The 27,378-nt window shown below is 52.2% G+C and overlaps 1 protein-coding gene across 1 annotated transcript; it reads left to right on the top strand.

Moving 5' to 3' along the window:
• The first annotated feature begins 142 nt into the window (after positions 1–142).
• On the top strand, positions 143–27,377 carry invs (inversin). Its single transcript, XM_023815065.2, has 18 exons — positions 143–355; positions 1,157–1,254; positions 9,905–10,025; positions 10,474–10,640; positions 13,421–13,594; positions 14,519–14,686; positions 14,776–14,956; positions 15,482–15,591; positions 15,979–16,150; positions 17,073–17,228; positions 17,489–17,718; positions 17,800–17,906; positions 18,300–18,509; positions 21,685–21,911; positions 22,010–22,517; positions 23,920–24,134; positions 26,061–26,165; positions 26,252–27,377. Exons 2-18 carry the CDS (start codon positions 1,252–1,254, stop codon positions 26,365–26,367), a joined length of 2,970 nt encoding a protein of 989 aa, XP_023670833.2. The 5' UTR covers positions 143–355; positions 1,157–1,251; the 3' UTR covers positions 26,368–27,377.
• Position 27,378: the final 1 nt, after the last annotated feature.

Raw genomic sequence — 27,378 nt, 5'->3', positions numbered from 1 at the left:
GTACCGGGGTTTGTGGTAGTTGTAGTTAAAAGGGGACGATTTCCGCAATATGTAAGAAGACTTTGAACTACAAATACCATGGTCGCACTTGTCGACGAGCGTCAACACCCAACATTAAAGGAAAGCGGGACTTGTAGTTTCAATTGCTTCGGGACCCAGATGTGCTCTCCGTCCCGCAAAATAATTTATACCGAACTATACATCCCATAGTTCAGTCTGTGTTTATATGCGACTCCGCACTGAAAGAAAACCCGGAAGATTGCGAAAGGTTTTATTTGCGTGGAGTTTTCTCGTGGTGGTGGATACACAGTGCAACCATGGATCTCTTAACTTTTATTTTTCTCTGGAATATAAGGTGGGTTACATTATGTTTTAGCCTGCGAGCTAATAGTGGGCTACCCAAGCAGTATGACGTTTTGTTGTAAGCTAGCTAATTACCAAAATAGTTACCACATTTTTTTCATCGTTTGCCCCGTCGTTTGCAGTTCTCTCAGTTTGCCAGAACTTAGCGTGGCAGAATTGGAAACTTATTAAGTTAAACAGGGGATCTCCAGGGGTAGCACTTATCGTGAAATGAACCAGATTTACCCCAAATCACTGGATAGTTATAGCATTGATCCTGGCTGAATCTTTTTGTGCAGGTCAACCCATTGTCATCTAACTAAATAATGTAGAGCATGAAAACTTGGTGGCGACTTATCTAAAAATATTCGTTAACTCGCTGGTTTCTCACAGTTTACAGAATCAATGTACTGAATTGCTGAAGGAGTTGAGACATCAAGGTGCGCACCGCTCTTCAGGACGACAAACTGGCCCGATACTTCAACGTTTAATAATAGAGAAAGTGTTTGCCTCTGACAAAATATCACTATAGAGCAGACTGACTGGTCTTGGATAACTGGGCAATGTGAACTCGCAGATCTGACCTTTTACATTCAGTAACAGATCCGGTGAAGCAGGTTGACCGGACATGTGAGCTGGTGTTTTAGTTCCGCAGGCATCAGCAGAAACGTTGCCAAACCCACCGGCCTGGTGTTACTTATAAATCAGAGTGAAATTTGGGGATTTGGGTCAGGTCTTAAAGAGCCTGCCGGATCAGGGAGCCCAGCTCGAGATGTCCCAGATGATGCTTACGCTTTCCCATCGCCTCCTCTAGATCGCCAGCTTCCCCAAGACCCGGTCAGGCCGAGTGAGGAGAGACGGGGAGAGTGTGACAGCTCCTGCTTGACTGGCCATCTAGCCGCCCCAGCCATGGTAAGCAGGGTACCGTGGTACTGCGGTGAGGCTTGGGATTCCCTCACACTGTGGCATTCAGCATGGCTGTATCAGGTGGGGCGGAAGGGGGCCGGCGTACATCTCGCATCATATCAGTGCAGGTAACTAGCAAGCTCGAAATGTTATGCTGAAAGTTTCCAATTTTGAGCACATCATAATAATAATAATAATAATAATAATAATAATAATAATAGTGATTATAACAATAATATGCCACCTTGCCTAATCTTCTGCACTCACAGTAACCCACTGGATAAGCAACTATGTAAGATAGATAGATACCATCCATCCATCACCAGATGCTGCTTAATCCCAACTGGGGTCACGGGGGGGGGGGGCAGAACCTAGGCCAGGAACAAGGGGCGCAGGCGGGAACCAACCCTGGGCAGGCGCCAACACACACACACACACACACACACAACTTAGAGTCGCCAGTTAACCTATGCTGCACACTTTTGGACTGTGGGAGGTAACCGGAGCCCCTGGCAGAAACCCACGCAAACATAGGGCGAGCATGCGAATCCCACACAGAAAGGCCCCTGGCCCGACCCGGGGACCCAACCCAGGACCTTCCTGCTGTGCCGCCCACAGATAGATGGATGATATTACTATTGTTGTTGTTATGGTTATAGTTTTTGTCTTCGTCTGTCACCTGGCCTGGGTTGTGGTGATTGGGAGGTTGTGTCGAGAAGTGAAGGATGCTGACACATGGTTTTGGGAGGGGGGGGCAGGCTTCCAGGTGGAAAGCTGTGTCTGTCTGTCTGTGCGTCTGTCTGTCTGTCTGTCTGTGCATGGGTGTGTGGAATTTAGAAGGTGGTCACGCAAAGACTTCAGACCCCCGGCCCTAGAGGTGGGAGACCTGAGGTGGTGGCAGATCTGAAGTCCTCCTGCTGCCTGACCCGCGGGATTTCTTATTGCTTTTCTTAAAGCTGTATTTCTTTGCCTTGGTGCTGCAGCGGGCCGTGTGTCCGTCTGTCCGTCTGTCCCGGCTGCCAGTGCTTTGCGGATAATCCACCGGGTGCCTTCTGTCAGGCCGCCTACCCTCCCCGTGCCGCCTGGCAGGGCGAGGACCTGCGGCGCATTCCCCGCTGCGAGCCGCAGTCACGGTTGACATGGTGACGCGGGCCGCGACACTCATCCTGCGAGCGGCGGGACAGGGCGGCGGTGTTGATGTCACACGCAGTCTGCTGGCTCAGTCCACACCGTCTGATTCACGGCAGGCGTGTGGACCAGGTCAAGTGCACAGATGAGGTGATTCTACAGTGAAGATGCATCTGTGTTTCGCTCTGCGTGCAGCCAGAGATGGGGGTGGACGGGGGATGGGATGGATTGCCGAACTGCAACCCCCAGTAAGAGGCTGAACAGATATTAAAACCCAGAGCGGTAATTTACGATCCATACTCGTGCAGTGTATTAACTGTATAGCCCATAATTATTAATCATGTAACACGTGTTAACTGTAAGACTGCTAAATGGGATTTAATCAGCAAATACTGCTTTGTGTACAATACACAACCCTCGCGGTAAGTAGGAACGAATTAATTATGCTCAGTGTTTCACTTAATCCCAGTATTAGTATTAAGAGGATCTGGTTTTTAGGTGGTTTGGGTTCCTCGTGTTTATTTCAGTTAATGTGTCCTGCTCCTGTTCCTACAGGGTACTGAGTGCTTCTCTGTCGATGTCCTTTCCGCCACGCGGATGCGCTGAGGCGTGACGGCACGGCATTGCCCCTCGAGTAAACCCCCCCCCCCCCCCCCCCGAAACATTGATTTCTTGTTTGTTTTTTTTTTTTGTCTGTCCGATTGTTTTCCATCAGCCGCCTGCCGTAGCTGGTGGGCTAATGGCTCGTTGCAGGCTAATTGGACATTTAATTAGATCACAGCTTTATCCCCGTTAGGCGGGCATGTTGACAAGCGTGATGGTGATCCCTGTGCGGTTACGGCTCGTCGGGTCTCATTTGGTCTGTGTCAGAGCAGCGGTGCACAGGTGGAGAGGGAGGTGCTGAACACTGATGTGCAGCTGCTTCAGAGTGAAAGCGTGGCATCACAGCTAGTGCATCGCGGCATGACCTGCGTCCCGTCCCCCCCCACCCCCCCCAGCCCGTCCCATCGATGGATCCGCACTTAAGATGTATCCACTTTATTTCTGCTGATTCTTAACATTCCTCGCCGGGTGTGAGATCGCCTTTAACGAACGCTGAACAGGGCATACTGCCTAACGACTGATGCCACCAACGGTGCCCTGTCAATGTCTGTACCGCGAGTAACGGTCTGGAAATGCCCACAGCCCACAGGAGTGCCCGCTTAGTGCCCACCTTACCAAAAAAGTTCATTTCAAAGCATGGTGTGTTAATTAGCCTGTTTCCATTCAGTTACCATTTTCCTTTATTGGGAGGCTTACAGAATGCCATTCTTGTGCCGTGTGGCCCTGTGGACGAGGAAATAAATACATTAAAGTATGCTAACAGTAACCTCAGTTCACTACATACAGACGCTATTCTGTCAGACTTCGCTTACACTTCAGGTGGAAGGGATGCAGTTGTTACGGTGGCAGGTAACTCTATGCCGGGAGGTCTCGAAGGCGGTCTCCTGGCAGCCAGGTCACATGACTCTCTTCAGCGATCCCCATAAACTTGGCTCGGTCGATGGCTGGGTCACGTGAGGAAGTAACCTGAAGCTTTGCATGGTGGAACGGGAGCCGTTAATTACCTGTGTAGCGGTGAATGGTGGTAGTGCTGCAAGCGGGGGGGGATTGGAGTATGTCAACTAAACAACCCCCCCCCCCCCCCCAGTGACGGCGGGCCCTCCCGGACCCCACGGTCCTCTGTTGGTCGTGTGAGCAGGCATTGTGCTGCCTGGAAACATCTGCTTGCCGGATGTTTGGCGCCGTGGGGAGGAGGCCGTCTCCCCAAGCCGGTGTCTGCCAGGGACGCCATGACCAACCCGGGCTCCTTCTCAAGGGAGGTGGAGGGGGGGCGTCGCATCACTCACGGTCCTGTTATGTCAGCGTGTCGCTCTGCAGGGGAGGCAAACGGTCCGGGACATCTTACCAGCCAATAATGCCGGCGGTTCAACGCTGGTGAATAAATGGGGGCTCCATCGGAGGAATGACTTAGGTGAATCATGTCATCCATTCATTTTGCATAAGTGCTTATCTAGTCCTGGGTTACAGTGAGCCTAGAGTCTGTCACTAGATTGTAAGCGGTCCTTCGCTGGACCCCCACACACAATGGGGCATTTAGAGGCACAAATTGGCTTGTTCGTATGTTACATAAATGTGAGTGTTTAGCTCCTTATAGAGCGAGATCCCTCTGTAGCTGCTTGTTAAGCATGTTTCGTCCTCTGATTGACAGCTTTGGCCTCCCCTAATCGTGTTACATCCCTTGGTGGCGGGTGATGCTCGCTCTGCCTGTCATCTCCCATCTGCCGTACCTCTGTATATTGGGTGTGGCAGCCCGCCCCCTCCCCAGGATGATGGTTTAATTGGAGGCACCGCCGGGAGAGCGCAGCTCCGCCTTTGCCTAAGCGAGCGAGACGATTGGCCACAGGGGAATTTGCAGCAGACCCTGGGCGCACATTGTTTAAAAAAAATAAATAAATCCCAGTGGTTTAATATGCAATTTGTACCACGCTGGGGTGTCAATCATCGGTAGGAACGGATTCTCTGGGGAGGGGCCCAGGGCTCACTGTACAGTGCATGTCAAGCATGTCTGGCAGAAATCGTGCCTCTGCAGGAAAATGAATCGACATTCTGCCGGTGCTTTCCCACACGGCACGGGGATTCTCCCAGAATGTGGGAGTTTCTCAGTAGAAGGGTGACCCAGGCAAGTATGAGGGAAAAGTCCCATGTAAATTTGGCCCAGATCTGTCGGCCGAGCGGACGTGCACGTGTTTCCCCGCAGCGTCGGCCTCACTGATGTCGAACTGATGTGTTTCCCCGAACGCGAACGGCCGGTACTGTGGTCAGTGTGGCCGGTGGCTCATACGTTGAAATATTCAGGATGTTTGGGGACTGGCATGCGTGGGATGCTGCTGTTTGTCACGCTAATTCATAATTAGTTTCAGGTCTTGAAAATCAGTTTCTCCACAAAGTATCAATTAATCGCCATTTTCAACATGAGTCATCGTTACCAGCCACCGCAGCCGTCTTCATTATCAGTCACCATCGCCATTGTCAGATCATATTCTTCTTTGGGGTGACGGATGTGTTAGGGTTAGGGTTCCGCTGACATACTCTGGCCTGCCTTTTGGGTTTTGCACAATGTAAGACTTGACATGATACTGCAGAGCTGTCAGAAGTTGGGATTTTGGGGTCACAGTGGCTTCTGTGGGTACGGTACTGTCAGAGTTAAGAAGAATGAGCATTGGGGTCCTACACAGACTGATATCCAGATCAGGCTCCAGTCAGAGACTCACACCCCCCCCCCCCCCCCCCATGTCAACTTTCGACCTATTGGGCCCGGTCCTCATTATACTCTGCAGAGAGGAGCCCGCAGCTGCTTGGCATGGGGACGCTCGTCTCTGTTCCTCTGTTCTTTATGGCCTGGCTCTGCAGAAGCCCCGACTGCTGAATTAGCACTAGAAAGGAAATCTGCAGGAAAATAGTTACAAACTGGTAAGGAGGCTCCTCTAGTGCCCCCGCCCCTGGTCCTCTGTGAACATTTGGCTCTGTCGGACCAGCTGGAAGGATGCCCACGCACATCAGAGCTCTGCCGCTGCCTCCCCCTCCACCCCCACCTTGCTGAAGCACGGTCCGCCTAGCCGGCTGACACGGGCGCCCGTCTGTGTCTCCATCGCGTGAATCCCTAATACGTTCCAGAGTTTGGGGAGGTGGGTATGGGGGAGCACGAAGGAGCCGGTCGCACGCTACTCACGCGGGGGGAGACGGCCAGAGTGTGTTAGTAGGTGGGAGGGGCAGGGGAAGCAGGAGTCTCACCCCTCCCCCTCCCCTCCATAACAGTGGGAAACCTTTCCTCCGTTTTGGGGGACTTCAGGATGGATTTTCCCGAGGAACCTATTCTGCTACTGGTTCCACTGCACTGGCTTTCAGACTCTAGGTGTTTGCCTGGTGATCCGCAGAGCTGAGAATGTTTACCGAAGCATTTCATGCTCAAGTACCCGGCTGACTGAGCTGGAACCGACCCCCCCCCCCCCCCCCCCGAATCAGACCCCACCTTTCAGGTTTCTGACTGTCAGCTGGCGCTCGTTTGCCAGATGTGCCTCTATAGTCCGCAATGCAACAGCACGCAGTTTGGTTGTTTAGTTAACATGTTTCTATTTTTGTGTAAATTCCTTTAAAATAATTTTTTTTTCTTTCTTTAAAGAGCTCTATGTGTTTTGTCCTTTGATTTATGTACTAATAATGTGACTGCAATAGTTTAGGAGCTTAAAGTTAAATAATTAAAATCATACTTGGTGTGTAAAGGGAGCATTATTCTCAGTGAAGTTCCCCCCTTTCCCAGCAGTGCTGCTATCTGGAGATCCTGTTTGTGTCGTTATCCTGTCCCACGGTTCGAGAGAGCACAGGGGGACCGGATTCATAAATAATTCACTGAAATAGTTAAGATTGCCGCTGAGGAGCAATTTCTGTGTTTCAAGGTGTGTAACTGTACTGTTTCTAGCTTGTCCCGTGAGCACCGTCTCCCAGGTGCCGATCATCATTTTCCTGTGTCATCATGCGTTATAAGCTAAACACTAAAAGGCACGGTGGGCTAATTTGTTACGCCGTGAAACAGCTGATTAGGTTTTGGCTAAATCTCTTCATCCATTTTCATCCGGACAAGACCTGGAATCTACTACAATGCGGAAAGACTGAGAATTCAAAGTATTGAATTTATTGGCCGGACAAGTTTGAGGGCATGGGGTGGGTAGATTCTGCCTTCAGAACCAAATCACTCCTTGTGCAGGGAGAGCTGGTTTGAGGTCTCTGTTGTATGTAATGCAGGGAACCTAAGTTCCGTTCTGCCCACCCACTTCCTGTCCACCGACGTTTGCTCACATTCATATGTCAGACTAGAAGAATGCTTTCATTGTGGTTCCTGGACCCGTGTGGTGCTAGTACGCACTTCCCCCAGAATCGTCTTGGAACACAAGCTGGGCAGCCCAATGGGGGAGGTGGGGAACATTTCTGTTCTGCTGACGGAAATGGCCAAAAGGATGCAGTTGATGTCTTTAACGCCCTTGTGAATTTTCTGTCACGTAACCAAAAAAATACAGAATTCATCTCCCAGGCATGGCACGCATACCGCTCCCTCACCCTCCCTGTCTGCCCACGTGATGACTAGGGAAACGTCGCTCCTGTCGTTACAGCCGCCACAAAGCGTGCCGTGTGTCAGCATCATATTAAATCAAATCCCACGGTCTGGAACCTGGAATTGCGCAAGTTGGGAGTGGCATGACTGATTTTTGTTGGTCATACAAACAAGAGCATTGTGCCTAACGTATAATTTCCCCTCGAGTGAGCAGTAAAGTCGGAGAGCCATGGGTTCCTCTTTGCCGACCGGGACCCTTAAATAGGGGTTTAATCACCATCTCCGAGCCGGCTAGACCAACTAACCCCAATTGGCTCCCGTGACTCTGCTACTGGGTAAGAGCTTGACAGCACAACAAAGAGGTGCATGATGGGTAATTACCCACCGGAATGCAGCCTCGGCGGGCAACCACAGCTCCCGGGGTTTGTTTCCAGCAGGGGGGTAGACTTGGGGGGCTGGGCAGAGAAATGTGTTTTTGGGCCTTGGCACATTCATTGAGTTATCATTTTTTCCCCGTGGCTAACAGACATTTTTGGTTAATGGATGCTCTTAATTAACCCGTTTGAGATGAACACCGTTCAGTGGAAGCTGTTCCAATGTCGTTTTCCTGATGCCCCGGGAGGAGACATCCCCCCCCCCCCCCCAGTGAGTTTGAGCCAGTCCCAGCAGGGACCTTCTCACCAGGCATGTGTCCAGAACCACAGGCATCTTCTTTTCATTACTGACCGGTTAAGTTTGGTATGGGTCCGGCTTGCCAGCGTAATCTGTGCCTCCCTCGGTTTTTCCCTCGTTAAAAGAAAACGAGACTTCAAATGCTGGGGTAGACCTAACTGGACTCCCCTCCCCCAAGACAAACAGACACGCACCCTGGGGGTTGGTAGTGTGATTGTGGCATGAGTCCTGGTACAACATGTAAGTGTAAAAGTACCCCAAGGGCTATGTGAGAACATCATAGCCCAGTCCTAGCCTAGGATAGCGACTTTACTGATGTATATTGTGTGGTACCTCCTCATCTCGTTTATGGGGAGACCCATTCTTGATCCCATAAGAACACTTCAAGCCCCCCCCCCCCCAATAGGAATCATGCTCCTTTCCAAACACGCATCATACTTTGTGTTTATTTTCTGTTTTACCTGAGCAGATAGCAGCTGGGTTTTGTTGAGACAAGTCTAATTGGGGTAACTTGATGCAAAGGGCCAACAGCGACCCTGTGTGGGATTTGAACCAGTTAGGTTTTATGAATTTATTTGATCATACAAGATTCTGCAGAATTAGTTTTTGTGGGTTTTACGTGGGTGCCAGGTTTGGTTTCATGGAGTTTGTCATACTTCTGTTTTTAAAAGTAGATGGTATTGGTAATATGGATGTAGGTGTGCGAACTGCAATATTTCCTGAGTGATAATGCGATTGTCATTCACTCCATTTGCAGGGTCACTGACAACGTAACGGCAGTGCGTGTTGTCAAATGGAGGCCCAGTTTTTTCCGTGGAGGGTGCAGGAGAGTCAAACTGTTCCTCTTCTCAAACAAGCACTTCTTAATTTATTTTTTTGATACACTTTGCTTTAGCTCAGGCACTTGGCTTCGCAAAGCCTGAAGCGGCGTGACACACTTGGCTGCACCGATGGTGACCTCCAGTGCCGCAGCCCGGGACAGATCCGGAAGGATTTGGGGGCTGCCGCCTACCTACTCCCATTGGCTGATCCAAGTCCAGTACTGTGTGGCCATTTCATGAGGCATAGTGTAGATCTCTCCTCTTATATGTAATAAAAAAATATATTTACACAACAACACATGGGTTTCAGATGTGAGTTTGCGTTTAGTGAAGCTGCGGGGGGTAGTAATTGATTTCCCCTCTTAGCCCTGGCAGGAGAGCTGCTGTTCCATGAATAAAAGGCGGAGTGGGGCAGACACACAGTGGGGGTTCCCCTCGGCGCCACGCCCGGACCACTTCCTACCCCAGGATTACCCAGCGTTTCCTCCCGCTCCCGGTGCCAGCCGCCTACTATCTGAGCCCCCGCGTGAGGGCTGAGTTAAACGGGCATCAAAGGAACCCCCCTGCCCTCCAGCCTACCCCACCCTGCCAGGCCCGAGACGAGGGCCGAGGGCCAAGGGATGGGTATTACTGCAATGTAGAAGAGCCTCGTTGCCACCGCAATCCTTCCACCGGGCACGATTTCGTAGAGATCAGGGCGGGTGTGCTGTGGGTGCTCTCTGTGCTCTTAAGCTCTAAGCCCTGCTTTGTGTGTGAAGATCCTCATCGTGCGTCTGTCGTGGTGCCATGCGTCCAGTGGGCCGGGGCAATGAGGGGATGCGCGGCATCGTGCGTCGTGTTACCTGAGGGGAGTTTCACGTGACGGGGGCCTCGCTGTGTGTTGCAGGCAGCCCTGCCGATCCTCAGCACGGCCGATCCCGCTGCCCCTGGCGCCGCCCCTCTCGGTTCGCAGGTCCACGCTGCAGCCGTCAACGGAGACCGGGGGACACTTCATAAGCTGATCACAGGTAACCTTGACCTCTGACCTTTTAGCTTCTAGGTTTGGAGACATTCTGTGAATACCTTCCCATCTTTGTCTTAAGTCAGGATCCCTTGACATCAGGTACATATGCAAATATGTAATAATAATTATTACTATGATTATTTTAATGAAATTAAAAGCCTTTTTGCTTTAACTCAATGTTTTGCATTTTGTGTTTGGAAGTAAAAGCAAAGGGCAGGTTTACACTTTATTTCAGCGGTGGCCAATCTTATCCGCAAAGGGCCGGTGTGTATGCAGGTTTTTGGGTCAGCTGTTCAAACCCAGGTGTTCGGACTCTTTCAGCCAATCAGTCCTCTAATTAGTAATGTAATTAGGGAGCTGCAGCGAAAACCCGCACACACACCGGCCCTTTGCGGATAAGATTGGCCACCCCTGCTTTATTTGATCCGTTGCTTGTCTGTGTGTGCATGCAGCCGACCCAACCCTGCGGGACAGGGAGGATGCCTTTGGACGCACGCCCCTGATGTACTGCGTGCTGGCCGACCGGCTGGACTGCGCCGAGGTGTTGCTGAAGGCTGGAGCCTCCGCGAACAAGGCCGACCGCAGCAAGCGCACCGCCCTGCACCTGGCGGCGCAGAAGGTAAGCGGCACCAGTGCAGCATGGGCACCGCCACTCGGGGACGTGGCCAGTAAGAACCAGCTTGCGCAGAGACGTCAGCCGATTCCACCCCCATAACACGGAGTGGTGAGGAGGCAGATTGCATGCTGGGAGCTGAGTTTTTGTGGTCCGTATGTATTCGGAGAGGAGCGAGCAGAGCCCAGGGGCCCCCAGCTTTTGTCATGCCGTGAATTGGCGCCGTCAAGCTGAACCTTAGTCCTGGGTTTCAGAAATGGGCTGCCGGATGGGGGAGGTTGGAACGAGAATTCAATCCGGGCTCTTAAATCATTTTAAATAAAGGAAAACAAAGAAAAGAGTAGTGTGTGGGGGGGGGGGGGGGGCGAAGGTCTCTTCCAGCCTAAGATCAGAGGCTCATAAAGGCTGCATTTTTTAATAATGGCTGCAATGTGTGTCTCATCACTGGAGGGGCAAAGTGCTTCCACATGCCCCCCACGACCCACCCGGGCTGCTGGGGGTGCCGGCCTCACACCCTGGTCCATAATAAGGCATGTATTCCAGCCTTATTCAAGGTCACTTTAATATGATTTGATTTAAAAGAAGCTAATTATCGCGGTATTTAATGCAGTAATTCTGATGTGGGAAGACGCATTTACCCTCTTGGGCATCCTGTGTCCTTCTGTGAATGTCCCCCCACTGTCACCCATCAGTCTCCTCTACAATGAGCCCCCTCATGCCTTCCCTATCAGAGACCTCCTGCCCCCCCAAATCATTACCCAGCAGCCTCAACGTGTTCTCCCAGGGTGACGTCTGTTTATAAACACTCTCTTGGGGGGGCTATGGACTCCCGGGTAAGGTGATGTGTTGCCTCACTTGTGTTTCAATTTGGACAAAAACTTGTGGTAAATAATTGTAAATCTCTGTGTTATTGAACACCTATTTTATTAAACAGTTGTGTGATTCCTGCCAGGGACATACTACCCTTAGGATGTAGCTGTACTTCTCTGGCACAGTCCGTATTCTTGCATTTGTTACTATGCTGTGTTTAGGGTTAGTGTGAATTTCCACTTTGTGTGTTTCATATTCCCTACTGTCTCAGTCTGTCTCACTGTTCTTGTCTGCCTGTTTAACATTCTCACTTTGTGTGTGATTCTCTCACTGTCTGCATGTATGTATTCGTGTGTCTGTGAGACTCACTGCCTGTCTGTGACTCTTGCATGTCTGCCTCTCTGATTCTCTTCTCTCTGTCCTTGACTTCCTCACTGTGCTTCTGACTGTCTGGCTTTGTGTCAGATTGTCTTCTGTCTGCCTTTCTGTGTGCGTCTCTCTCTCTCATTCACATTCTGCACATTGAGGCTCCTGGTATCTGCCTGCCTAACACTCTCTTCTGTCTGTCTTCCTGTAACTTTCCCGTCGTGGCCGTACCTGTACACATGGTGATGCTGTGGGGATAGAGCCTGAGATGGGGATACAGCGGCCCCTAGTGGACACACCCATTTAACCGCGAGCCTGTCACATTGACGGAGCGTCGGTGGCCTGTCGATATGCATCCTTCCTCTGTTCTGTCTTATCTTCTCTTCCAAGCAGTTAGACAGTTTAAGGACGACCAGGCACCTGAAACGGCGAGTCTGACCAAACAGGCTGCAGCCCCGTGGTTCTCTCACGTCGTAATCCTCCGCGTCCCTCCCTCCATAATATTTTAAAGTATTTAAAGTGTTAATTAGCTTTTTCTGGGGCCTGTGAGTGACAGTGGAGTGGATCTCATTTGTGGTGTCCTGGTTCCCTGTCAGACGGGACTTGGGGGGGAGGGGGGGGGTGACGCTAACCACACTGACACCTGGATCAATAGCCGCCCGCACAGCGCGTCCTGGGGATTAGCGCTCTAATTGGATTGAGAGCAGGGAGGTGGGTGGGGTCTAACCCTGTCAGGGCACCTGGGGGCAGGCAAGAGGAGGGGCGGGGTGGGGCAGGCAAGAGGAGGGGCGGGGTGGGGCAGGCAAGAGGAGGGGCGGGGTGGGGCAGGCAAGAGGAGGGGCGGGGTGGGGCAGGCAAGAGGAGGGGCGGGGTGGGGCAGGCAAGAGGAGGGGCGGGGTGGGGCAGGCAAGAGGAGGGGCGGGGTGGGGCAGGCAAGAGGAGGGGCGGGGTGGGGCAGGCAAGAGGAGGGGCGGGGTGGGGCAGGCAAGAGGAGGGGCGGGGTGGGGCAGGGCCGGGCCGGACCCGCCGGAACCCTCCAAAGCTCCGACAAACCTGACGTGGAGATCGGGGATGTGTATGTGTGAGAGAAGGTTTTAAACTGAGCAGAGGAGATGCTTTAAACTGTTAAGATGAGTTATCTGAGCTGACCGAGTGAGTACTTAGTAATGTATATTAACAGTGTGCAGGAGTACTCTCAGTGTACTGGAATGAGTACTGGAATGGTTTCCTAATTGGAGAATTCCCGGCTGTTTTCCTTTCAATCTCTTCACTGCTGGCGCTTAAAGTTGATTATGTGATATTCGGTGGGGATGATGGTGTGAAATGGCAGCCCGAGCGACCGGCGTGTAGCCGTGGCCCCCGTGTCTGAGCCGTCCGGAATCGAGAAGGTGTGTGGCTATGATAAGCCGTTTTAGGGGGTCGCTGGAAGGTAGAGGCTCGGGATTGATAAGCTGTTGCAGTTGATGCGCGGTCCCTCGTCACTCTGGCTGCGAGTTGGAGCACCCGTGCTGTGCATTTTCAGTCTGGTGTGCTTGGGGGGGGTCACCGTAATCCTTAAATGTCGGGACTACATGTGTGTGTGTGTGTGTGTGTGTGTGTGGCCTCCCCAGGGCAACGTGCGCTTCATGAAGCTGCTGTTGGCGCGGAGGGCCGACTGGCTGCAGAAGGACCTGGAGGACATGACGCCCTTGCATCTGGCCACGCGTCACCACACCCCCAAGTGCCTGGCCCAGCTCCTGAAGCACATGGCGCCGGGGGAGGTGGACACGCAGGACAAGAACAAGGTGGGGGGGGGCCTTCATCGCCATGCTGCTTTGTAGAGGGACGTCCACAGCATTCGTGCTGCGTAGGGCCGCCACGTAAGAAGGCCTGGCATATCCGGATGGGGTGGGTGGGTGGGTGGGGGCAAGGTCAAGGGGGAGCCAGCGGAACAGCGGGGAGCCCTCTGAGGTCCTGCGGGAGGATGTGAAGCTGGCTAAAAATATGCCTTGTAAAAAGTGGGTTTCTGTTAACAGGCCCTGGCAGGCAGGTCTGGCTCTGGGCCCGTCCTGTGCCAGTTAACCCCGTCAGCGTTACCGTGCGTGCCGGCCACTGCAGGGCGTCATCGCTGCGCTGCCAGACCGCTGTCAAAACGTAGCATCTTATCTGTCCCTACTGGACTGTGGGTCGTGAGCCCCTGCACTCCCTCCTGCCCCCCAGGACCCGGCCCATTCCAGGTCCGTCTGAACCACTGTGCCGGTGTCACATCTGCCGCCCAAATGCGCCATACGCAGGAACTGCGGTTCCTTTGGGCCCTTTGCAGGAGTGGTTGTTTAATGCAGTGCAAATACAGGAACCATTTGGGTTCTGTTAATGTAGGTTCTTGAGGCGTGTGGTAAAACAGAGCCCGGTGCCCCGCATCCTCATTTCCGTCAGGCTGTGAGCCCCCCCATTCCCCGGCACCCCCTCTTCAGACTCCTTCAACATGCGAATGAACCCACAGGACGGCCCTCCTGTACTATGCAGTAACTCTCTGTCATGCACGAAATGCGTCTGCGGTGGGTTCTGGGTTCTGTCGCCCGCTTTCACTTCCCCCTCAAATGCCATGCTCCCGGTTTCATTTGTCTGGCTTTTCTGTAGCCCCCACCCCCCCAAACACAGTTCAGGTGGAGGTTGAGTGCTGAGCATGACTGACGCCGCCCCCTGGTGTCCCCCTTCCCTCACTGCAGCAGACCGCCCTGCACTGGAGTGCCTTTTACAACCATCCGGAGCACGTCCGGCTGCTGATCAAGCACGACTCCAACATCGGCATTCCGGACAGCGAGGGCAAGATCCCACTGCACTGGGCTGCGCACAATAAGGAGGCCAGCGCCACGCACACTGTGCGCTGCATCTTGGTGGGTGGGCCTCCTCCCCACTCCTCCCTACTCCTCCCCTCTCCTGCCAGCCTCTGACTAACCCCTGGGTCACCATCGCCCCCCTGCAGGATGCGGCTCCCACTGAGAGTCTGCTCAACTGGCAGGACTACGAGGGCCGCACGCCGTTGCACTTTGCTGTCGCCGACGGCAATGAGGCTGTGGTGGAGGTGCTGACTTCATACGAGGGCTGCAGCGTCACGGCGTACGACAACCTCTTCAGGACCCCGTTGCACTGGGCAGCCCTGCTGGGTAAGAGCTTTGGTGGGGACTATTGTCACTTCCTGTGTGTCATTAGTTACTTCCTGTGTGTCATTAGTCACTTCCTGTGTGTCATTAGTCACTTCCTGTGTGTCATTTGCCACTTCCTGTGTGTCATTAGCCACTTCCTGTTTCTGTCTTGTTCATGGCACTTGGGGCACATGTCACTCACACACCTGTGTGCTTCCCAGCACTTGAAATTGGAGTAAATCTATTTATTTAAGCAGGACAGGTGTATTATCAGTGGTGTCTGCTGGTATTGCGTTAAATGACACGTTTCCAAGGTCTACTTTAACTTTAGGTCCAGAAAGTACAAATCCAGACCAAGATTTTGTTTCAACCAGCCAGTTGAGTGCTCTATGTTTGTGAGTCTTTATACTCAGCTGGTTGGTTGAAACAAAATCTTGGTCTGGAATTTTACTATGAACCTGAACTTTCCACCTCTGGTGTATTTAACCAGATAAGTGAGGTGGCAGGTAATTGATCGTCGTGTGTGTGCGTGTTCTGTGGGCTCAGGCCATGCCAGGATCGTGCACTTGCTTCTGGAGAGGAATAAGTCAGGCAGCATCCCGTCGGACAGCCAGGGTGCAACGCCGCTCCACTATGGCGCACAGAGCAACTACGCAGTGAGTCCATCTGCATGGCGCTTTAAACAAAACACCATTTCCTGTCTTATAATCTTAATATTAAATGAAGAACTTAATGGCTGTTCAAACACAGCTGATGGAAGCTCCACACCTCCCAAAAACCTCCCGAATTCACCCAGCCGCGCCTATCTAATCCCTATCACGGAGTACTGCTCATAAAGGTTAGCTGGGACTCATTACATGAGGCCTCGAGGTAATGGATCGCCACGGCAGCATGAGGCTTTGCACCCAGTCCAGCTCTGTGCTCCCGGTACCCAGATTAACTGCGATCCAAATTCAGGCTCATCAGAAAGACAGAGCGATGCATTACGGAGCTCTGATTTCGGAAGCGCTGCTTGACGGTGCGCCTCTGCTCCTCCCCCGCAGGACACGGTGGCCGTCTTCCTCCGGCACCCGTCTGTGAGGGACGACCCGGACCTGGAGGGCCGCACCGCCTTCATGTGGGCCGCCAGCAAGGGCAGCAACAATGTTATCGGCACCATGCTGGACCTGAAGCCCGACATCGACATCAACATGGCCGACAAGTATGGGGGCACTGGTGAGCGCGCTGTGGGGAGCGGCGGGGAATGGTGGGAGATAGTAACGGGGCTTTTGGGAAGATAAGGCCTGTAACTGAAAATACTGTCAAGTTCAGAAGGGTTCAAATTAAACACCTTAGCTGACGCATCGTCTTCAGGAGACCTGAACCTGTCCCCCACCCCCGTCTGCCGGAGACGTGACACATACGTGGCAGGGTGGCACACGGTGATTAATGAGCTAACAGGCTCATCAGCATTGGTCACATTTGGGTCATGACAGCAGACATGCTGTCCGTCATTATATTCCTGAGCTTTGGGTCAGACCGGGCCCCTGACTGGCCCCCACATTTGGGGGCCCGGTGTGCTTTAGGATCTTATGGAATATGAATGATGTTCCATCCCCCCACCACACCCCCCGCAGCTCCTCCAGACACACATGCATTCAGCCCCCTGCCCACGTGACCCCCTCCGTCTGACTTACATAAGCGATGGGGAGACAGACGGGCAACTCTTCTGTTTGAAGGGAGATTTAGGAATTAATAACCTGGAGCAGGGCCCCTCTGGGTGTTTGTCCTGCCCCCGCAGGGGGAGGGGGGTCCGTTTTGGTCTTTTGTGGACTCATCCATCAGCCCAAGTAAACCCCCCCCCCAGCCTGGCTGAGAACGGGAACCAGGGCTTGTTGCCCAGATTGTCTGTCTTTACAGAGGCGTCCAGGGAATTAGACCGTTAACAACAATTAGCACTTAAGAGATTCTTGTCATTTAGTTTGGAGTTTTACTCGCCTAACCCGTTAGTATGACTGGTTTAAATTGCAAGAGAATGATAGATAATTTTCTTGACACTTACGGCGTGACTTGAATGTATAAGCATTTGGTGATTCCTCTTTTTGTGTGTGCGTGTGTGTGTGTGTGTGTGTGTGTGCCGCTGCATCTCCGCACGCAGCCCTGCACGCGGCCGCCCTCTCGGGGCACGTGAGCACGGTGCAGCTGCTCCTGGAGCGCGGTGCCATGGTGGACGCCCTAGACGTGATGAAGCACACGCCCCTCTTCCGGGCCTGTGAGATGGGCCACCGTGACGTCATCCTCACCCTCATCAAAGGTATCAAAGGGCAGACTCTCAAATCACAGGCGTGGCCTGAACCTTCCCGTCCACAGAAACGGTGACGGACCTGAGTAGGGTTGCGAGGGTGACTTCCTCACACTGAGTATCGAAAGAGGGGCACCATCACCACTGCAGATGATGTCATGAGTCTAGATCATGGCTCAAAGATTGACTGAATTGCGGGTGACCAAACGTGTTAATGTATGTCGTGTTTTTAGCTGGTCTGTTCTCGTATGGTCCTCTGCTTGTCCCTCCAGGCGGGGCCCGTGTGGACCTGGTGGACCTGGACGGCCACACGGCGCTGCACTGGGCAGCCCTGGGCGGTAACGCGGAGGTCTGCCAGGTGCTGATGGAGAATGGGATCACCCCCAACGTGCAGGACCAGGCGGGCCGAACGCCCCTTCAGTGTGCAGCTTACGGCGGCTACATCAGCTGCATGGCCGTCCTGATGGAGAACCAGGCCGATCCAAACATCCAGGACAAAGAGGTGATTCACCACAAAAGCATCTCTGCCCTGTCTGTATATCTACACTATGTTCCTATGTACAGCCTGTATGTGTGGCTGCAGGGGAAGACAGCCCTGCACTGGTCCTGTAACAACGGTTACCTGGATGCAGTGAAGCTGTTACTGGGATATAACGCCTTCCCCAACCACATGGAGCACAGCGAGGAGAGGTGAGGCAATATCCAGGGCCAGCCCAGGCCTGTTTGCTTGGTGTTTATCCTTCCGAACTATCGTGCGTAACACAAGCTGAGAGCAGGCTTCACTTATATCGCACATTTAGAGATATAAATGTGAGGGTCCGTCCTTAGATTGCATGGATGTAGCCATGAATATGTCATATACTGTCATCGATGCATTTTATGAAGTAGGTTATAGAAAACGTGGTGGTTAAAGTTTCGTGTAGACTTCTGTAGCTTGTCTCTAGAAGGGATTACAGGAGAAAGTGGAATCGATTGAGTGGAATGGTGAAACGTCTGTAAAAATCGCAACCGTGTTTTGATGGCTTGATCACCAGACTGCCATCTTTTCATCGGTGCGCCTCTCGGGTTTGGGATGGGGGGCAGGTACACCCCTCTGGACTACGCCCTCCTCGGGGAGCACCAGGAGGTCACCCAGTTCATGCTGGAGCACAACGCCCTCTCCATCGCCGCCATCCAGGATATCGCGGCGTCCTCTATCCAGGCCGTGTACAAGGGCTACAAGGTGCGGCAGGCCTTCAGGGAGCGCAAGAACCTCCTTATGAGACACGAGCAGCTTCGCAAGGACGCTGCCAAGTGAGGACCGCCTACACGCATGCGCATAAACACGCTGGGTACTGGGAAGTCAGTGCCGACTCCTGACGACCATGTAGACAGGATTCCTGCAAAACCCACCCACTCTTCTCCAGGCCTCCCAAAGGCTCCATCATTATAATGATGGTTGTGTCCATCCATGTTGTTGCTAGTAATCCTCTTTTGCTTTTACCCCGGAGTTTTTGAAAAGTGCTTCCAGTGCAGTGGGTCTTTTCGTAATATACGCAAGTTAAGACAGCTTCAACCTGGTCATTTGTGCTTCAAGTGACAACCTCAGGCTTGATTTGATCAAGAATCCACTAGTTCGTTCACAGTTCAGTTGTCTTCTATCAGTCCAACTTCCCTCATTATATGTTTGGCATGCAGGTGGAATAGGTATGGTGATAGTGTCTAGCTCCTTTATCAGTGTGGGCCTGCTTGGTTTCTCCATGTTCATGTCTAGTGTAGAGATTCTTCATATGTCCATTGAGATGTTCTGGTCTGCCTGAGAACATTCCATAGTTTGACCTGGTCAATTGACTCAAAGGTTAATATATAACACACAAGTTGGTCTCCTCCTGGTATTCTTTGGATGTGTCGATTATCCATTGTGGATCTGCAGTGCTGTCCCTGGTTCCTCTACCTCTGTTGAGTCCAGCATGCATGGACAATTCTCTTTATAGGGCCTTAATCTGCTTTGAATGATCTTTAGTAACATCTTACCCTAAGGGGATCTGTACAATATATTGTACACTCTCCATCAGGTCTCAGGGCTAATCTGACCTCTTCCAGTACTGAAGGTTCTTCTAAGGCTCAGACACCTTGGATGGTGGTGTCTCTGCTGTAGAGGTTTTCTTCAAATTCCTGCCAGTTCTTCATAATCATTGTTCTTTCAGTTATCATGAGCGCTTTGGTGTCCGTCCAAACCAATGCGGCAGTCCTTGGTTTTCAGGTTTCTTTCTTTCTTTCTCAGTTGTTTTTGTAACATTACACTTCTGTCTTTTTGAGTAGCTTTTAGGAATTTTTGATTTAGTATTTTTTTACTTTCATCTTTCCAGTTTTCAGTTTTTCCTCTCTTTTAATCTTCATGGTCCTTTTTGTCATCCACTTTGATTAATTTGGCTCTTTCATTTTGGCAGTTTTTTTTCTCCCATTCCTCTTGAATAACTTCTTTGAATTCCATCTGCATCTCCTGTTTGTCTATCAAGTATGTCCAGACATCTTAAATTGGCTTCTAATGTTTCAGGGATATTCTCCGGGTGATTTCTTGGAAGTCTTGTTGGAGTTTTCACATAAGTAGTTTATGATCTGTTCCACAAGGCACTGGAGGCCATGCCTTTGGTCTTCTGGCGTTTGGCGCTAAGGATATAGTCTGATTTCTGTGAGCTCCATGCGGTGATATCTGGGTGTAGAAATGCTTCTTTGGTTGCTTGAAGAATGTATTGGCAGTGACAAGGTCATTGGATTCACAGATGCTGGTTAATGGCTCTAGCTGTGTTTCTGTCCCTACTGGCCAACTGGATTTCCCACCTTCTCTTTTATGACTTTGTCATGGCACTTGCTGTCACCAGTATATCTTGTTTGCATGTTCTACTGCATCTGGAATCTAAAGCTTTTCATGGTCTTCCTTGTCAGCATCAGTTGTTGGGGCACAACCCAGTATAGCCGTTACATTGAAGAGTATATTGAAATCATTTGATGCCGATCAGTCATTCACAGCAGTGTATCCAGTTACAGTCCTTCCATCAGGATTTTCATGACTGGAATCCACACCATGTCCGTTCCCTCTATGTCAGTGGCGCTATCCAGAGCCATTTGCTCTTATCAGAACACGGGTGGAGGGAAGGAGAGGCACCCCCCCCGTGGCGCAACAATTAGCTTGCCTTCAGGCTACCTCCTCCTATCGATCGCCTGAGCCACGTTGTGTGTGTGTGTGTGTGTGTGTGTGTGTGTGTGTGTGTGTGTGTGTGTGTGTGTGTGTGTGTGTGTGTGTGTGTGTGTGTGTGACTGACAGCACCATCCAGCCTCCGTTCCAGACCCCGACAGCCGTAATGCCGGCCCGTGACGGGGCTCTTCCAGCGGGTCCCGTCCTCGTCCCAACCCCCGCGTCCGGACCGCCGTCGTGCTGCTCTGCCGCTAATTGGAGCACATGAGCGGCGGCGGCTGACATTTACCAGCTGTCAGCACGGGAGATGAATGGGGCACAGGGGGTGGCCGAGGGCCGAGGGTCTCTCCTCTTCTGGGCCTTCCTCTGCCCCCTTCCTCCACTCCTGCCGCAGCTTCTCTTTTCTTATGTTTTTGATAGCTCTTGATAGCTTCCATTCCCAGCACTCCTGATATCTTTCTCCTTGCTTAGCTTTTTCAAGACTCTTATTGTCTTTTTCTCCCCTGTTTTTCCTTCTCCTGTATCTGCCAGACCTGTCAGGTGTAACATTAGAGAGGGTGAATTCTTACATCTCACACTTTCCAAATGTTGAACAGAGTAAACTTGGTGTGTTGGTGCCTGCAGTATTAACATGTGGCTCTCTCTGAAGCAGCTACTACGAGCTACACTGTGTAATGGCCCGGAGAGTGTAAAACACGTGTAACGGTCACAATAACTTGTGTGTAACCTGCTGTGTAACAGCCAGTGCAGTGTGTGACCTGCTGTGTGACGACCAGCGCAGTGTGTAACCCACTGTGTGACGGCCAGTACAGTGTGTAACCCACTGTGTGACGGCCAGTGCAGTGTGTAACCCACTGTGTGACGGCCAGTGCAGTGTGTAACCCACTGTGTGACGGCCAGTGCAGTGTGTAACCCACTGTGTGACGGCCAGTGCAGTGTGTAACCCACTGTGTGACGGCCAGTGCAGTGTGTAACCCACTGTGTGACGGCCAGTGCAGTGTGTAACTTGCTCTGTTACAGCCAGAGAAGTGTGTAACCCGCTGTGTGACGACCAGCGCAGTGTGTAACCCACTGTGTGACGGCCAGTGCAGTGTGTAACCCGCTGTGTGACAGCCAGTGCAGTGTGAAACCCGCTGTGTAACGGCAAGTGCAGTGTGAAACCCGCTGTGTAATGACCTGGAGGACGTGGAACACATTGTGTAACTTGGTGTATAATGGCCTGGAGAGTGTGTAACCATTTGTGAAATTGACAGTGGAATGGTGTGTATGTAACAACATATCTCTGGTCCCTAGGAAACGGGAGGAGGAACAGCAACGGAGGCGGAAGGCGGAGTTACAGGGCTCCCTGAGTGGGGTGCGGCAGGTCCTGGCTGCTCTGTCTGTGTCGGAGCCCAAGGATAGGGTCAGTGTCGAGCCTCCTGGGGCCCCTGTGGCCAGAAAACCCTCCAGGCCAGAAAGAGCAGAGCGCAGCCGGGCTCGATGCACCAGGAGCAGACCTGAGGAGCAGCGGAAGAGTAGAGGTATGGCCAACAGTGTCTGGAGATGCTGAACACTGAAATGTATGAGAGAAACACCTAAATGAATGAAATGTTATTCAGTATGTTTTCTATCTGTCCAGAACTGAGGGGCAGGGCATCTAGAAGTGAAAAAGAGGCTAAGGTGACCACACCCATGGCCCCACCCCCAGCCACGCCCCCACCAGCCTCAGCAGCAGTGTGTGGTGGTATAGCAAAACCCGTGGGAGCTCCCCATGACCCAGAGAGCCAGAAGGCCATGTCGACGAGTAGATCATCCCAGGCTCAAGAAGTGGCCGTCAAGACTATGGGGCAGTGCCCCGAGGGGGGGCGGCACTCGCCCGCCGGTTCCAGCAGGCCGTGCAGTGCCCATCAGACACCACTGCACCACCCCGGGGCCCCAACGCCTGCTCCACACAGGAAGACCAGGAGTCCCCACCCTCGCTCCACCCCCAGTGGTGCACGTCCGGCCCTCCCAGGCGCCTCCTCTGGGCCCCCAGTCCCGCTGCCCCCCCCGGGGAGCGTGGAGCTTATGCCACTGCAGGTGGTGGACAGGGAGGTGTCCTACAAAGAGAACCAGGCAGCCAGCACCATCCAGAGGGTGTGGAGGAGGTGAGGCTGAAGAACAAACATGGACACACACGCACACACACACACACACACACACACACAGAGCTGCAAGCCAGCAAACACACAACATCCATGACTGAAGGCAGGATCGATAGGCTGACACCTGGATAGCTGTTGCTCGGATCCTGTGTGGTCGGCGGGCCGACTGATGGATGGGCAAGGTGTTTGACGCCAGGGGGCTCACGGCAGTGGACTGTGGACCTGTCTGTCACTCCACCCACCTACTCATTCCCTTAGGAGACCTCCCCCCCCCCCCTCCCGCTTTTTTAATTACAGCTGTACAGATTAAGGGCCAGATTTACTAAGCAGGGCAAATTAGCGTGACAGTGCAATAAGAAAAAAACAAACGCCAGTGGCAGTGGCCGATTCTGCCGGTGCGATTCTGCGCAGTTTTATGAACACAGTCGCAGTCAGTTCATTTAAATAATGACTGACCCAATCTACCAAAGGGCTGCACAAAATAAGACGTGCTTTTTTTCGGCGTTAAATAATGCCGCATTTTGCAGTAAATTGCCAATGGAAAAACTTTTTAATTTAACTACTCTCCTCCCCCTAAATTTTCAGCAGTGAAAGGGAATTGGATTAGTTATGCCAACGCCTCTCCACTGCTAACTTTTCACTGCACGTCTTCATTATATCCTGACAGCACTTATTTTAGCACCAAAAGAGCTGCACTGGATGCAGTGTATGAATCTGGCCCTAAGCGAGAACTGGTGTAACTCTGGTTAAGCAAAGCTTTACTGGAAATGTGTGCGCTTGGGCCCACATACTGGTTCGCGTTTGGTGGAGCTGCTTGTCTTTCTTGACCATTCCCACCCCTCCCATTACTCCCCAACTGTGGACACAAGACACTGCAATGCACTGACGTAAACCCGTGTTATTGGGCTCGCACGATTATTGAAAGCAGCTTTTAAGAATCTTGCCGTCATAACAAAGGTTCAACAGCAGAGTCCCGTGTGGAGTGTGAACCTCTGACCATGAGGTCCGGTGCTGCTTTCGGCTCACGGCACTCGCATGCAGCAGTCGATCGCACGCTGCCTGACCCCAGAGCGCTGCGTGTTACCGCCATGTGTCTGCCACATGTGCCCAAGGCGGAGGCTGGCATGCCGTGGCGCTCTGCGGTCTCCTGCACATCAACACCTCGGGAACTGGGAGGGGGCTAGGGCGCAGTGATTTGGAGGCCGGCCGAGGTCTTTAACGAGGGGGAAAAGTTCAGCGGGTTGGCGAGACGCGACTAATGGCCTGCACACGTCTCTCAGGCTCTGATGCTGCTTGGGGTGGGGGGAGGCGTCCTGCGTCAGCCAGTTCTCAGGCCCCCGGAGGCTGTATGTATGGCGTACAGAGGGATGCTGCTTACAGTTAATCCTGTCGTCGTCTCCCGCAGGTTCCACGTACGCTGCAGGCTTAAGGAGGCGCTGTGCAGGGGTGACATAGGGGCTGCATCCACAGAAACAGCCACCTCCCTCCTCGTCCGGCTGCTGTGGGATAGGCACTCTAACTTGAGCTCCGCCCCTCCAAAGGCCACGCCTCCAACAGAACATCACACTCCTCCCAGCAAGGCAACGGCCAAGAAAACCACAGTGCTGCAGACTATCTATGGTGAGTCTCTCTCGACCCATCATGCACTGGGGGCTCCAGTCAGCTGAGGCGTTGCCTTGACAGTGGCTCAGGGCACCGCTTTGGGACGTAATTTAGTTTACGATGGTCAGTAGCTGCAGGTGTGGGAGATACTGAGCGATGAAGCTTTATCAAACAGGGAGGAATGAGACTTGCCTGGGAAAGCACTCAGGGGGTGTCTGCTTCAGCTGTATGCGCTGCTGCTTTCCTACCTACTTTTAACAGCAGATTCACTGGAATCGCAGCTGAAGCCCATGAAGCGGTGCCATTGAGCCTCGCACCCAATGCGTACGCCTGCACGTTTCCCCCACAACGCGTGGGCTCCTGCACGCTGCTCCAGTTAAGCTAATTGGCGTCTCCAGATTACCCTTAGGGCGTACGTCTGGCTGTGTGTGTGCGTGCGCCTCGCGACCGACTGCCAGCCCAGCCCGCAGCCCGCATCACGCTTTCTATGACGGGCTCCAGGCTCACTGCAACCCCGTAAAGGACAGGCAGTAATGAAAGATGGATGGATGGACGGATACTGAAAAATTCAATCATTTTTGCATGCAGATCGTACATAAGCTAGTTAGCAAAACAACAGGATAGGTTGGTTGATCTTTGGAATCACAAAGGCAGTGTCCAGAGAACATAGCTTGCAGTGTTGCTCAGGTGATACCAATAAGCGCAGGTGAGCGGCTGGTTTCGGACGGCTTACGCACCGTGACTGACCTTCAGCGGACATGACCAGGTGATGATGAGCATGAGGAAGGCTGCCAGCTCCCCCCCCCCCCCCCCCATCACGCTGACATATTTGCCACCGTGAAAAGTTCAGGGCTGTCGCTGGGAATGTCAGCCTGGCGCCTTTCAGCTGCCCCGCCCACCCCCGCATGCCGCATGTCCGCACACCTGCGGCGGGACACCTGCCCCCACCTGGTGGCAGAGGAGAATGCCGCTCGTGCGCCGTGCTCTCGCCACCTCAAAGGGCCAACGTAATACCGCCGCTTCGTGAACCGCTGGTATTTTTCCAAATGCCTGCTGAGGATATTTTTCTGCTTGAGACTTTCAAAGATCTTTTACTCAGACATACTGATCTTTCCATGACTTTTAGGGGTGCACACACACACGGTTATGCTGAGAAATCACACACGCACACACAAGCCACTTAACAGTATGTATACCTAGCTAGGACACCCCCCCCCCTTTGTACCGCTTCAAGGGTAAACAAGATGTTAACAGTCACAGACCCCAAGTACTGAGCTGTTATTTTTGCACTTGAGGTCATCCTGTTAGCTTTGAGTCTGGCTATTCCCCTCTGACCTCTCTCATTAATAAGGTATTTTTGTACACAGACTTCCAGCCAACTAGATTTCTTTTTATCATCAAGCTATTCTCTGTAAACTACACGCTGTAATATGGGAGAGTTTCCAGGAGGGAGGCTGTTTCTGAGATGCTGGAAGCACCACTCCTGGCACCAGTGATCATATTATGTTCAAAATTGCTTTGATCGTGCATCCTGGCCATCATAATGCTTAGACGCGCAGTACCTTGACCCCGTCTGCACGCTGTATGTATTCGGTCGCAGTCACACGATTCCGCCGTTCACCTTAACGAGCAGGTGCACCCGATAATGTGGCCGCTGAGTGTACGAACGTTATTAAACCCAAAAGGAAAATTCTGGCACCACAGGTGCATGAAGAAGTGCAGTGAAGGACAGCATTGCCAGGGCAATACAGACATTGGTACAAAAATCGTAGTAGTGGTACTTTATTGATCTCAAAGGAAAATCCAAATAAATAAATATAAAAAAAAAAAAAAACATTCCTGGAGTATTTTGAACCTGAGGTCCCTTTGATAGTGAGTTAGTGACTATGCTAGCCGTTTTGAGCTGTGTTGCTGGTGTGACAATAGCGATATGCTAATGTGCAGGTGGATCTCAGGCCAGGAGAGGGCGCCCTACCAGAAGCACGACCCTGAACTCCCGCAGTCGCTCACAGGTCCTGCTGGACTTGTCCCTGGGCTCTAATACTCACCGTAAGTATGGGCCAAGGTCACTTGCAGTGCATCACACACACACACACACACTTAAGGCTCTCTGGTCGGTGTGTCCTGCTTTCCAGTGAACACCATCGAGTGCGTTCACCTGCTGGACACAGTGGATCAGGCCCGCCAATTCTCTTACCACATGAGGCCCAGCAGCGTCACCCGCGGAGCCAAAAGCAGGGGCAAGCGCTGAGGCGGTCCCCACGGGGCCCACCGCGGGCCCCGGGGCCTCACTGGTCAGGGTCCAGCCAGCAGGTATCCTCACCGTGCCTCTGGGGTCAGGGGGTCACATCCTGAGGTGGGACATTTCTGTTCATAGGTACTTCATTCAGCTCCAAAGAAAATGTCAACCCAGGAAATATGTTATTAGGACACCAAGAATGGCAAAAAGACCTTTGACTCACCAGCATTAAGACTAGCTGAGGGGGGGGGGGAGTCTTAAATTCTGACCTTTTCACATGGACTAGTCCAGTTCCACGCAGAAGATGGGCCCATTTCAGCTGAGCTGCATCCCTGCGTCTCTGATGCCGGATAATGAAGGCTTGTGCTCCATCATGTTTTTTCTCTGCTCACTGTAATTTTGCAAACTACAGTCGTTCTTTTCACTATGGATCTGGCTGTGGTCCAGACGTAAAACAGCACCGCGTGTCCGTGGCGGCCGCGCCGCGCCCACAGACAGGAGATAACCTTTCTCAGTGTGGGCACAAGGCCGCAGCCTGTCAACACCCAGCCATACAGCAGTCACAGCTGCAGCCCCAGGGGGGGAGGGGCAGGAAGATGCCGGAGGTGTGTCCGTCCGGCACGATGCAGCCGCCGCGCACGGAGACCTGACGTGTCACCTCAGCCTCTCCAGGGAGCCTTACTTTAATTACACCTGAAGAATTCTCTCCGAAGCCATAAGAATTACTTATTCGGCATTAATTGTATTAGACTGACTAGCCTTTAAATGACGTGGTACACATATTTATTCACGGTGCTGTGTACTTATTTATACCGCATGGTATTTTCAGTAGTCTGCCTGTGCATATTACTCATTATAATTAAAATCCCCTTTTCACTACTGCTTATAAGGGCCTTGTCTGCCTGTGAAAACTTAGTAAAAACGCTCCCAGAAGACGGCTCTGAAGTCCTTCTGTAATTACGAAAGAATACCTCGTAACTCATTTTGTAATTATTTGCTGAAATAAAACATTTTTCAAAGGAT

Source organism: Paramormyrops kingsleyae, chromosome 9 (genome assembly GCF_048594095.1).
Source record: "Paramormyrops kingsleyae isolate MSU_618 chromosome 9, PKINGS_0.4, whole genome shotgun sequence".
NCBI classification, from domain to species: domain Eukaryota; kingdom Metazoa; phylum Chordata; class Actinopteri; order Osteoglossiformes; family Mormyridae; genus Paramormyrops; species Paramormyrops kingsleyae.
The sequence above is the reverse complement of the archived record's forward strand: the minus strand, read 5'-3'. Positions and strand labels throughout refer to the sequence as shown.